The sequence below is a fragment of the Rosa chinensis genome, chromosome 3 (assembly GCF_002994745.2).
Source record: "Rosa chinensis cultivar Old Blush chromosome 3, RchiOBHm-V2, whole genome shotgun sequence".
In the NCBI taxonomy this organism is placed as follows: Eukaryota; Viridiplantae; Streptophyta; class Magnoliopsida; order Rosales; family Rosaceae; genus Rosa; species Rosa chinensis.
The window spans coordinates 14,964,831-14,979,043 of record NC_037090.1 but is presented as its reverse complement, the minus strand read 5'-3'; the positions used below and the strand labels follow the sequence as shown (position 1 = coordinate 14,979,043).

General features: G+C 36.9%; 1 protein-coding gene and 1 long non-coding RNA gene across 2 annotated transcripts; both read left to right on the top strand.

Annotated features, from left to right (window-relative positions):
- Window positions 1-8,982: 8,982 nt before the first annotated feature.
- On the top strand, window positions 8,983-12,205 carry LOC112193920. Its single transcript, XR_002934078.2, has 5 exons — window positions 8,983-9,084; window positions 10,267-10,336; window positions 11,063-11,076; window positions 11,657-11,916; window positions 12,089-12,205. It is a non-coding gene; the product is annotated as an uncharacterized LOC112193920 (long non-coding RNA).
- LOC121048923 lies at window positions 12,202-13,805 on the top strand. The gene is made up of 5 exons (XM_040516973.1): window positions 12,202-12,350; window positions 12,631-12,688; window positions 12,859-12,957; window positions 13,224-13,325; window positions 13,413-13,805. The coding sequence occupies exons 1-5, from the start codon at window positions 12,289-12,291 to the stop codon at window positions 13,803-13,805; spliced, it is 714 nt and encodes a 237-aa protein (XP_040372907.1). The 5' UTR covers window positions 12,202-12,288.
- Window positions 13,806-14,213: the final 408 nt, after the last annotated feature.

Below are 14,213 nucleotides of genomic sequence, written 5' to 3'. Positions count from 1 at the left end.
CTTGGGTAATGATCAATATTGTCTATGCGGTACAAAATTATATAGCGACACCCAGTGACGTATTTGGGATCTAAATATGGGGTGGGCTAAATTTATTGTTGCCCTAGCTTCGAAATCTCAAGGCCATCTTCGCCCGCTCTTTTTAGACGACTCGTCATATTGGCCGTCCTCAACGGCCAACTGGGCGACAAACTCTAAAGCTGCAAAAGAAGAGAAATCATATTCAAAATATATGGGTTTTGAGCTTTCAAGATGAAGAGATGAAAATCTTCATACCTTTATATGCCAGGTACTTGGGACTTTGGGAGGCCTCCAATTCTCATTGTCCCGTGTTCGAAGAGAGAAGAGCACGAAGACTGAAGGCCGGGAAGCGACTGTAACTGAAGGACGAACACTAGTGGCGGAATCAAAGCAGATTTTTTATTTTTTTTCCCTCTCCCCTCGAAATAACCTGGTATGGCTGGGTATACTTAGACTGATCTTCAGCCTAATTTTGGGTTGGGCTCACCTTCACATGGACACCTTTGTGATCTGCGACTTTAGCTAGGAGACAACTTTAGTAGTGTCATCTGATTTTTCCTTGCTCAAACAGGTGGACTCGCTCTTGTAGCTGGGAGGACTTCCATTGGAAATGCCAAAGCAAGTATGTCAAATACAAATCTGAGGATTGACGTGAGCAATAATATTTGACAAATTTGAACCTTCATCTTAAGAGAATTCTCAAACGATTGACAGGACTCGTTCCTGTGGGAGCCCATTTGAAGGGAAATTCTACTGAAAATTAACAAAATTTCTCCTAAAAGTAAACTACTCAAAACCTGCAGAACAAACTAAACCCTTCTAATCACTTAATTCCAACCTCAACTTCTGAAGCATACATGCTCTCCATAATAATAACCATACTCCAACTCAAATACATGTGGATCACAGCACTATAAGCCAAATAATGAAATTCAGAGAAGTCTATTTAACAATCGGGAATCGGTAAAAGCATCCTACATCATCCATAGCTCTCACCAAATAGACACTGTGATCATTTCTATAGTAGCATTCAGGGGCGGATTCACATAGAGCCCAGATTAGGCAGTTGCCTAGACTGGGTTTTTTAGTTTACATTGAATTGGTGTAGGCAAGGTATGTGAAAATTGTAGAAATTGGGCAAAATCAAGGCAAAACAAGGTGATTTGGGGAAGAAAACAAGGCGAATTGAGGAAGAAAATGGCAGAAATTGGGCAAAAACATGGCAAACCAGGGCAAAATCTTGCCTCCAGAATCTATAGCTTCCCTCTAATTTTCCTCTATTCCCCTCTTACCATTGTCTTGCCTTACCTGAAAAAAAATTATGGCCCCGCCCCTGGTAGCATTCACCTAGTGGCCACTACGAGCAGCACACTATTAGTACTCGATATGCGGTCATGGAAAGATACTAAATTATATTACTCATAGTACCCATCGATGACCATTAAGTGCGAGACAAAAATTTACACACAATCATTAATATCTCAAATCACAACGTACAATCGTAACATACATATTTCAGATCAATAACCTTTCGGCCACCAGTCCATCCCCTCTCTTCTGGTGCCTCATCTCCAGCTATGGCTAGTAGTAAGTCTCTTCTCTTCTGGTGCCAAAGGTTGAGATCACTAGTCCATGCATGCCTCTCTCCTAGTGTCTCCAATTACATACGCATCCAACCAAAATAATTATAAAGTTACAAACATAAAACAACTCCATCAATGATCATAAAATCAATAATTCAACAATAAACCAAAAATTCACAAATCATAATCGAAATTCAATCCTAAGTATTGTGGGGTTGGTCAACAAATTCAGATCTGCACTCATGACAATTAACCCTTCCATGAACACAAGAATGATTTCAACCATGAATACAGTGATAATTACGACCGTCAATGCAACAATGATGATGACCACAAAGCACAACAATGATTACAGTGATAAGTGCAGTAATCTTTACGACCATAAAGCACGACAATGATGACTGTCATAAACCTTGATAATAAGTATAGGCATAAAGACAGTAGTATTCACGACTTAAAACCCAATTCCTACCACACCTATAAATAGGGGGAACGACGACCATGTAAGACATCTCATTCTGACTTATTTCATTACACTCGACTGAGAAATGTATTGACTTAGGCATCAGAGATTTTTTACAGGTATCCCCCTTCTCATCGAGTCAACGGTCAAACATCAATCAACGAGTAAAGGAGACCTCTTGATCATTTCTGGTCAGCTCTCACTCCGGTCCGCATTCATTGGTTAGTCAAAATCATCTTTGAAATTTTTCATTACCAACAAACATTTATCATCAATCAACTCAAGCCCAAATCCAAGATTTTCCAGAAATCATAAATAATAAATTTAAACAAAATCCAAATTCTTTATTGGAAATCATAAGTCATATGTAAAATGAACTTCAAAGAAATCGTAAATTCAAAATTAATGTTCAACATAGTGGGAAAGCAATGTTATTTGTAATGATGCTTCTTCGTGCTAGAGTTATCTTTCCGGTATGTCACCGCTATGTCAAAGCAAATGGAGTAGCCATTCGTGCACTCCTCGCTAATTGATGCTTGTTAGAATACATAGATTTTGTGGAGAGTCTTGGTATTATTTCAAGATGTTCTCTTTATGCTTATTGTAATATAGGGTTCAGGTTTTACGTCCCCCCCCTGTATTCTGCAATTTCATTAATCAAGGTTTGAGGGCAGCCGCATAAGTCCTTTTCAAAAAAAAAAAAAAATTAATGTTCAAATCCAACATTCTCGTTGGAAATAAATTAAGATTTAATTGCATTCGAATTCAAACGAAACTTAACTTAATAATTCATCAAAATTCTCGAAAATCTGAAATGAAATCACATCGAAATCGGTTAAAACTTCTAGGATTTCTTCAACTCACTAATTCTAACAATCTAACAAAAAGTCATAACAATTAAACAGTCGGATTATCACAAACTGATATCCGAAAATCTCAAAACTACTCAAATCCTATCACTTACCAAACATTTACCAATGACTACAAACATCATATTAACATGTTCGTAAGGTTAAGTTCAACTTAACGAGCTAAAACACAAGGCTAGAAAAGGTGGCACGCACCACCATCGACATATGGGCCTCATTTCCACTCCATCAACCCCAAATCGGGGATCAATACTTATGCCAAAATGTTCATTTCAACAAGCCTAGCAACTTTTACAACTATCACAAAGTCCAATTTCAATCAAGAGAGTCAGAATTTACCTTGTTCGGATTCCTGAAATTTCAATTGTTCGTCCTCCTGAAGCTTAATTGGTGCACGAGGTTGATATGGTTGGAACAAGTATGTTGAGGGCTTCAAAAATTGAGTGGTGGCGCTAGCTGAGGTGGCTGGAGGAGGGATCTCGTTTAAGGTCGAGGTACACAGCCTGTCGAGGCTTTTTTTTACCTCGATTTGCTACGCTGGGTGCCTATTAGTGGAAGGTGAGGCCGAAAACCTAGGGCTCCAACTATGACTAGTACAGTAGTCTAGGGCGACCCGACGGCGAAGAACCAGGTCTCTCTCTATCTCCATCTATGTACGGTCTAAAGGAAAGAGGGGTGTCTCAAACTGCTAGGGTTCCCCTCCTTATAAACTCAAGATAGAAAATATCAATTTTGCCCTTATGAAAGTTTCAGACAAAACTCCAACGAAATAATTCGACTTCGATATGTAAACTGTACTTTACATACGAATTTCAATTTTTTTGTGTCTCATATCTATGGACTTGGTCTAACGTGCTTTATATATTTCGTGAAGAAAGTTTCCTTAAAAAATGAACCGAAGAAAAGGTTAATTTTGGAGTTCCCCCTAAATATTCGAAATGAAAGTAAAAGCAAATATTTCAATTGTTTACCATCCAAATGACCAGTAATTCGGTAAATCTAGGTACGGAACATAACAATTGTCAAACACATTATTAGAATATATCTGAACTTTTTATTTGTTTTTTTTTTCCACTCTTTTCTTGTGTTACAATATGATTGAAAAAAGGGGAACTCCTTGTTGAAAAATTAGGATAATATATTCGAGAAGTATGTAAAATTTTGCAAATCATCTTCATCTACTTTCTCCGCATTCTCAGTAATATGGTTGTCTTAGATGTTAAGAATAATCATTGAACCCTCTCAGTAAATTTTGACAGAACCGCTGGAGCTTCTCTTAGTTCATGATGATCGTGAGTTGGTTATAACTAATACTAGATGAGGCATATTACATAAAACTTTCATAAGAATTACAATGGAAATTGAGGTAGCATAATGAGAAATTTACAATTAAGTGCCACTGCATATGTTGCACTGATCGGTTATTTTTATGCCAACAATTTTCCTACTACCAATTTGAATGTCAATTGTAGAATAAGGAAGTAGGGTCTCCCGTAGAGGACTTATGGAACTAATTGTAAGACTTTCCGAGTTTAAGAATTGATTGTGAAGTTTGTGAAAACAATTAAAAGTAAATAACAAATAATGAAATTGTTTAACGTTGAGAATCAATAGAGAAGCAGAAGTCAGGGAATGTATCCACCACCAATCAATCAAGTATGCAACCCATGTTTAACCTATTCTTATTTACCTAAGGATGAAGATGCTCAAGTTAACCCAACGCCTGAATTAACCTATTGTTTTTCCTTACTTGTAGGCTATGCGAGAGACGCTCTACACCTAACTTATTTCCTAAAATGCAACCTAAGTTGACGGAACTCTAGATTTAACACATAGAAATCATTAAGATTAAAAAACAAGACATCACAAGACATCATGAGTACGATGCGTCTCAATTAATTTAGGAACCTAATCACTCGCCTTATAAACGATTTACTACTCTAGAACTTTCAATGGAACCTTCTTAAAAGGAAAAGGCAATGATCATTCATAGCAGTAGAATCCTAAACATTCAATCTAAGTTGGCCACCAAAGAAAGCACATAAAGAAATCATCAATGTAAAAATAGTAATTAAGTTCTCATCCATTGATTAAACAAAAACTAACTAGATGTCATAGCATGGCATACAATCATGATTGGGGCTTCAACATACCCTAACTACTAAGAATTTAGTTGCGCATGGTTTGAATTGGAAGCATAAAAGAATTCATGAGCAAAGTAAGACAGAAAAACCCTAAAAATCAAGTTGAAAAATTGTCAGAACGACTGGTCGTCGGGATCCGCTGATTGGTTAGTGAACGACTGATATGCTTTCTTCTGCTCAATTTTCTTACTTGATTCTCACGCGTAAGAATCTTTTATAACCTTTTTATATTGCTATTGAGTCCTCTGTCATTCCTTTTTGGTTTGAGAGTCCTTGAAGTGTAGAGAAATCCATCTTCTTAATTCTCTGATTGAATTAGGATTTCTCCACATCACTTTGTCCAATGACAATTGACCATGTCATCATCAATATTTCTGCGAATATCTTCATAATTTGTTATGGTATCTCCATGGATTTCCATGGATTGGGCTTCTCGATCCATCAAGGTCTTCTGCTTGGCCAGGACTTCAAGTTTTTCCTTATTTGTGCATCTTTTCTCAATATTATCTTCTTTTTTGTATATTTGCTCTGAAAAACTTAATAAATACAAAACTAAATAATAAATAAAGAGAAAATAGAATAAACTAACAAAGATTAATATAGGGATTAACCATATACATGTCACATAAAATGCTCCTATCATGCACAATGTTAGTTAAGTGTCACTATGTTAGCTAAATAGCCACCCTCAACTCCTCAAGTATAAGGGGTACAAGTAATAGTATAGGGATTTAAGAAAGATTGTCGAACCCACGAGGATTTGATTCATTTCACTAGCTAGGGTGTTAACCTAAAGAGAGCTAGAATATGCAAATGTACAATCACAAACCTAAATTCACAAGGAAATCTAGGCTCATGGTGAGTATGTGCATTGTGGTGGTAGTGAAATTTTTTGTTGGATAGAGTGGTGAACCAAATTAAAATAAATGCTCAAATGTAAACTAAACTAGTAATATAATGGATGAAGTTAGGGGTTGGATTGTCTACCACTAACCTCCCTTGCAAGTATTGAAGTTCAAATACAAGTGATGCTATTATAATTTTCCAATTACCCTCTTTGCATCCAGATAAGACTACAAAATCTTAAACTCTTTTAATGTTATCAATTCCAACTAGATAAGTCTAGAATTAACTACCTAAAAACAAATCCTATTACCGGTTAAGTCTCAATTCATTGTTCTTAGTCATTGTTCTTAGATGCATAAAGCTATGAGTTTAGATAATCATGCTAGCAAATCAATCCTAGATCTAGGTGATTTTAACTCACAACCTTCACATTAGGCCTCATCATATGGCCCTCGGGCCCAAAGCCCGCTCAGCCCAACCCTTCCATTAGGGAGGACCGACCCGACCCTTTCTCAAATAGGGTAGGGTATGGGTCATACAAATGAAGCCCAACCCTACCTTACTGCCGGGCCCGATTGAGCCAGTAAGGGCTAGGCCCGACCCTACCCTTAAATCCCGGCCCTAACCCAGCCTTAAAACTTATATTTTATTTTTGTGATTTTCTATACATCTGTATAAAACTATATAAGTATGGAGAATTATTTGTATATGTTATACTAGAGAATAGGTCTTTGAAATTGAGTCTGTCCCTTTTGAGGCCCAAACTTATTAGTAGGTATGAAGCCCAATGCCAAGAATCCAACTATCCAAGTCCAACTCAAGTCTCCAAGAGGGCAAACCCTAGACACTAGCATCGAGTCTTCAAACATCAATTCAACCGCAGCCGCCTCTCTCAGAAAACGCTCTCTTCCTTCCCAATGAACGTTTCAGCTTGGTGGACCGCTCCGTCTCGAGCGGAGAGTGCTTGTCTCAACAGCTTCGTCTTCGGCCGACGACGAGAACGAGCGTGGTAGTGACTGCAACTTGCTTGTCTAGGCCTAGAGAGACGAGCACGGTGTCGACGCTATGCATCTCCGGGAGGAGGTTGTCGGTCATCGTCGTATCGCTGAAGGTGAGGACTTTGTTTCCGACACACACTTGATTATTAGACTATGGTGGTTTGTGGTCAAATTCTTTACAATTACATGTTGTCTGTATTATTGATTATACTTGTAGTCTTAGTTCCTAATGGCCCAAGATGGGTTTTCTTTTTTTCATCATCATAGATCTAGTGGCCAGAGCTTTTTTATGTGCTAAAAATTGAATTGTTTTTCTTCAAGTTTTTGTTTGTTTTAGCAGAAACTTTGTCTACTCAAAAAACCTTTATTCGTGCTCTCAATTATTTTGTTGGGCCAATCTTGATGAGAAAAATACATGATGTCCAATCTATCAGAATTCCTTAAAGTCTGGTTATATTGCTCTGTGGATTTGATTTTCATGTAGATTCGCCATTTTGTGTTGTTAACATGTTTTGGTTTGAATATTGATTTTCATCATCTGTTAATTTGGTTATTTTTGTTTTCATTGAGCACTGCAGTTGATAATTTTGTAGTCTGATGTCTCCACCACTGTTGGGTGGTGAAGGGGAAGGGAAGAGCAATGGATCTATGGTAGCTTGTTCTCCCTCTATGGACATGAATCACCAGAATCTGTCGAACAAGGGAAGTTTCCTGTGAGTTCAATCAATGTAAATTTGCATATTCTCATATAAATTGAATTGAGTACTGATCAATTAGGAATCTTTATTCATAATTGCATGAAATTCTGAGTATAATAGAGCATGGTGGAAGTTATTCATTGACATAATTGCAGGAATCTTCAAGTCCTCAAGAATGATTTATTTTGTAATTTTTTGTTTTTGAAGAAGTGATTGATATCATCAGACTGCTCTTCGTATCTCTATTCTTCTCATTGCTTTTAAAGAAATAATTGAAAGTTTCAGTTTCAGTTGATGAAATTGATATCACTAGACAGTAGACTACTTTCTTAAGTTTTAAAGATTTCTATTTAATTGCATATATTGAAAAATTATTTTTTTCCCTCCAGTTTGAGTTTACTTTCAAGTAAGCCCGACCCGAACCTATCTAAAAGGGCTGGCCAGGCCCGACCCTTTCAACCCTTGAGGAATGGGCCTTAAGAGCGGGTAAGGGCTTACATTTTGAAGCTTCGGCCCAGCCCTAAATTTTGTTGACTTGGTCAAAGCCCGGCCTTGCCCTACCTTAAGCCCTAAAATTTAGGGTTGGGCTGGCCCTAACCCGGCCCATGATGACCCCTACTTCACATGCACTTAGAGGATGCTATCATACTATCAATGCTCAAGGTTAACTACTCTCTAAACATGTTTTCATGAGATGACAAACACAACACATTCAAAGTAGTTAAGTTTGAATGAATGCATTCACTTCTTGAATTAACACATGAAGATGAAAATCACAAATAACTTCAAATGTAAATTAAAACATTAATTCATACAAGATTGGCTAGGGCTTTCAACCCTAGCCCCAACAAAGTACTACTCACTCATAATTACATATATTAACTTCATAATCAAATTAAACACCAAAATATAAACTAGAGTAAAAGGGATAGAGTTGGCTTAGTGGTGTGTCGGATGGTCCTCAAGCTTACGTCACTACTAGAATTTACCCAATGAGTCACAAAATTATAGGTGACAAACCGTAAATTTGTGACCTATTTTAAGAATGGGTCACAAAATTTCTAATTCCGTCACCCATACTTTTGTCATTCAATCCAACAATGCTCCCCAATTATTGTGACAGAGGGCCTACAGTTAGTGACGAAAGTTTTCGACACTAATCAGTTTTTTTTATTTGGAGACTGTCCCATTCTCCTAAAGCCAAAGCGCGGGAAAGAAAAAGAGCCAAAGCCTCTTGAATAAAACTTTTGGGCCTGGGATGGAAGTTTACCTCCATTCGGACTGGCCGAAACGTGACGTTTCAATAAAAAAACAATAAATTGCCTTGGAATCTCCTCACTTATGAAAGGAAAAAAAAAAAGTAAAATGGCATAAACTCACGCTCTCAAACTAGCCAGAACAATCACGCCACCGAGACCCAAAAATCAATCTCACGCTCTCAGTCATAATTCTTGAATTCCAGGTTAGTGACTTTCAACCCATAAACTCTAAATCTCAATTTCTCTCCTATGTGTGAAATGTGAAATTTTCTTTATATTTGTTAATGGGTCTTCAATTTTCATTAATGGCATTGAGAAATCAATCTTGTTCGCTCTCAGTCGTATTAGCATTAGAATGGAGCTCTCATTCCTTCCTCTCCTTCCTGCTCTCTCTCTCTCTCTCACTCTCCACTCAAATCCATTGCTTCTCTGATTCTGATTGTCAGCCCCAATTTGATGACATGAAGCGCAGCCTCGACCATTTCGAAATCTCCGACGATGAGTGGGAGGAGCACTCCTCCTCCTTCAAGCCCTCCTGCGTCCTCAAGAAGTCGCGCACCCCGACACCGGCGGCAATCGAGTCATTCGCCTACCGGAAGCACCGAGTCTCTGACAATGACTCTGATTGAATCGAGATTAAGGACGATTCGGATGACGATTGGTGGAGATCAAGAACGATTTGGAGGACGACGACGTCGTTGAGGAGGTCCGCCGGCCGGTGACGCGTGGACTGAGGTTTGTGGTCGAAGACGAGGATAGCGACGGGGATTGGCCTCCTCTTCGCTTCGGATTTGAGTCTCTCATTGCACCACCACCAAACCCTCTTCTTTCCCTTCTTCAATTGTTACTACTACTTCCAAATTCCAATCCCTTTCCTCTATCTCACAATGCACTCACAACTCCAACTCATTTCGGCTCTACACATGCTCTACATTATCTCTCAACTTCCACAGGAGGCCAAATTCCATCAGGGTATGTTCCATTTCTTCTCCCTTACTTTCTTTTTCTTGGACCCAATTCGGATTGTTAATTATTTCCAACAAAAATACCGGCATTTTTTTCCCTTCAGTTTGTTATGTTTAATCTATTTCAGCTGAATATAGTCGAAAGAGAGTAGAGATTAATCAGTTAGCATTAGCTGTAAAACTCGACATTTGACTTGTTCATTGTTCTGAAATAATGCTGAAGAGAATGTTCTGAGATTGATGAGGTTATTGTGAGGTTGTTGTTATTGGTATTAAAATTATGTTGCTTATTGGAGAAGTTCGACTTTCTATACACTCTATTGCGGAATCGGGGCTCACTAGGTGCTATCTGTAACCAAAAATGGTTACATTTGAATGCAATTTGGGATTTGATGTGGTTTCTATTTGTCTTTGAAATAGGTTCCCCAGTTCTTGGTGTGGGTTTCACTGGTTCTTTGGCTACATCGCGTCTAAAGCTCGGGGACCACAGGTACATAGATTTGTAGTTCTTGTGTGTAGTAGCTCTTCTTTTAGCATTCTTATATGGCAGTGTATTTAGAACTTAGTCTATAACCTATTTGACAAAAAGCAGATTAATTATGAATTGAAAGCATCAAGTAATAACTAATAACTTTAAAAGCCAAACATGGGAGCGTGTCTACCTTTCATGATATAATCAAAGGCTGGAAACTGCATTTGAATGTATGTTATGTGTGATCAAATCCATTTGGTCAATGTCATTGTTTATATGTTTTTTTTTTGTTACAATTGTTTATATGTTTTTGTTTACTGGTTTTCAATATATTTTGAACACAACGTGCCTTTCATAGAAGTCTATGTTTAGGGGTTTGAGATTTTTAGTCTGATTCGCTTCTTGTTCTTGTCTTGATTTGCTAGACCTTTTTTCTTTCTTTTTTAAAGAAAGAAAGAAAAGAAAGACATATGGAACGATTTAATTTTTCAGGGCAGTTGTTAATGTTATTAGTTTGTTAATCTAAATAACTTTAAGCTTTCATATTTTATGTTTAGAAGGCAGAGATCAGGAAAAAGGAGTGAAGACACTTTGTTCACTACCTTGTAAGTTGATCAACTTCTCTCTCCATGCATGTATTAATGAATACTGAACTGATGGTGCATGTTATAGTGACAACATGTAGGTAACCAAAATAGCTTATGATGAAGATATTAATTGTTGTTTGTTTATTTTTTTTTGCAGGGATGGAATAAAAGGTGAGTGTGCTCTATAACTTCTATTCTATTTCTATCCACATAAATTAAGCAATTAATAAGTATTAGGTGTTAACGGTGAAGAGATATAGGCCTTTTAAGCAATTAATTGTAAAAGTCTCCTTTTGATTTAGAACATTATATACTTTTATGTTACAATAATTAGCACAAGTTATGTACTGTGGTGGCATTTTAGCATTAAGAGTGGCAACTTGTTAGTGATATGTGTTGTCTCTATTCTTGTTGTTGTTGTAAGCTTAAGCTCTCAAAAGTCAAAATTACACTTTCCTTTTGTTTTCCCTTTCTTTGGTCTGATAGAGGAATTGCAATATGAGGATGAGGAAAACAATGTTCAGATTGATGTTGATAGTGACTTAGACTAAGATGTTAGGGGAGGTTTAAACTTTTTGAATATTGTTGTATGCCAAATTCTACTTTCAGGTTATTTATGAGTTTCAGTCAAATTTATGTTTTTGTTCTATTTTTGTCTTGTACATATTATCTTCATTCTTTATTATGACAGTTCAGTTTTGCATTATGAATTATTACAGCAAGGATATGATAATTTATTAATTTGTCGCAGGATGTTGAAAGCAAAATCATTATTGATGAAGAAGACTGGGAATAAGCCATCTGCCAAAAATGTTACAACAGAGTTGCAACTAGAGCATCCCTTGCAACAACAGAAGAGGCAGCCACAACAGCCAGGAAATAGACAGCCACAAGCCCCAGCAAAGAGACAGCCATAACAACCAGCAAAGAGACAGCCACAACCACCACAGTTGCAGCAACTTGAGGCATCACAGCAGCGGCAACCACAACCACCATTACGTTCTAGTGAAAGTAAGTTACTTGGATTGTGATAACACTAACAACACATTTATAATATAAATAAAAAATCTACATAGCTTGTCTATGAGCCATGATTCATATTTTGGATATATGAATTCGAATATAGGTCTTATTCATTGTATGATCTTCTTAATAAACTTTATTTTCTTAACAATACCATTAGGTGCTGATCATGACATGTCCTCTAAAGGGAAAAAGACATGTGGCGTTACAAAAGGGATAGGAACTCATGATATTGTCACTGCTGCTAATGAGAGGATTCTGATTCAGATGAACGAGGATCAAAAGCTCCAAATGGTGTCCAAGCTAATTCCAGGTTTGTTTCAGAAATTGGGTCTCAAACACGTTCTTTAGCCCCACTTCATGTCAAAAAATGGAAGGAGGTTACACTGGAAGATAAAGATGAAATCACAAAGGGGTTGTTGGTGAGTGATATAATTTACTTAATTTGGAATTGATTATACTGTTACATTTACAATTATTTTATTAAACTAAGCTATTCTTGATTTTTTGTAATTTTAGCATAAATTTGATGTTAATCTGGAGGAACCTGGCATTACAAAATTTGTTGAAAACAAGATGAATAACACATTCAGATCATAGAAGGGCAAATTGCACAAGCACTTCAAAAAATATGCTGATGACATTGATTATGCAAGGGCTCACCCCCCCCCCCCCCCCAACTGAGAAAGTGTTTGGTGATAGGGACATAAGTGATTGGGAGTGGCTGTGTGATAATTTGTACACGGATCAAGCTTATCAGGTATTAATATGTATGCTGGTTTGTATTGTTGAAGTTGCTTGCATAGTGTATGTTATTCAAATGTATTTTCTGCTAGGACCAAAGGTTTAAAAGGTCAAGAAGACTAATGTCAGGTGAATTTTAAGAATGAAATGATATTCTAATGATTGGTACTTTACACTCACATGCAGAACCGTTGTAGGATCAATACTATTAATAGGAACAAGAAAATATATAATCACTGTGGTGGTTCACGCCCTTTCACGAAACATATGGAAGCCGAAGAACAGGTAAGTATCTGGTATTGTTTAAATTTAGTTGCTGAATTCCATTATTAGATATATTTGTCGAAGTAATTTGTTTCATTTGCTTCGAAAGCTTATCCATTAGTTTGTTCAATCTTGTTGACATATAAAACAATATAGAAATAGGATGAGGAGCTTTAGTACAAATGGCGAACTATTTTTGTGCAGTTCTTATAGAGTATATACATACTACACTTTTTCTCATATACCATTATATTAGCTTTGAATTGCTTTATTATGGCCAAATGTAGAAGGGTAAAAACGTGACCTTTATTGAGAACTGGTGTCTCATGCATCAACATAGAGGCAACAATGGTGGTGTTTGGATCAATAAAGAAGCAGAAAAGACGGGGGTAAGAGTTATATGTTATAATTTTAGTATATTGAAACAAAACTAACATCATAGATTAAATGTCTAATAAATTTTTCATTATGTGCAGAAAAAGCTGACTGGAGAGTTCATCAAAACCAAGCAACAGTTGGCTGATTCTGAGGGTACCCCATTTGAGGATGTTATAGTGCCTATCCCTGTGCAATTAGATATCTTGGCTAAAGAGCTTGGGACTATGAAGGGTAAGACAATTCGAGGTGTGGGTTATGGTCTTAAAAAGGACACATTTTGTCCTTCAGTCACTGGATCCACTTCTAACCCAACAAATGCTCAACTTATGAGGTATATTGTTTTATTGGAAGAGCGACTTGTTTCTCTTGAGGGTGAGAGACAACCTTGTACACATGATGTGGATGAAGAGGGTGTTGAGGAGGGTAATATGGATGAGGAAAATGATGAGGATGTGGAGAATGATGAGGATGAGGATTTGGATGTGATTTAGGTCTTGATATCCTCAGGTAGTTTTTTGCAACTTATATTTTGGATGTACAAATGAAGCCATGATACTTCCAGATGCATATAGATCTCTTTGTTTAGGGCTTTGGCAGGTTTTTGGGTCTTTGATATCCTTATTAATTAGCTATTGGCAGGGTACATTTTCAATGTAAAAATTATCCCTGGATACATTTTCAATGTAAAAATTATGCCTGGAGATGTCAAATGCATCCAGCACTTGATCTATAACTTTCAAGTTACTTTGTAAAGTACTGGCTGATATAAGCATACCAATATATTTATGCTAGCATTGCTACGTATTACTAGCTTGTTATAGTAAAGTATTGCTAATTATAGCTATTGATTTAAAATTAATCTTCATATTATAAATTAGTCACAAAACGTCTGTTGGTCA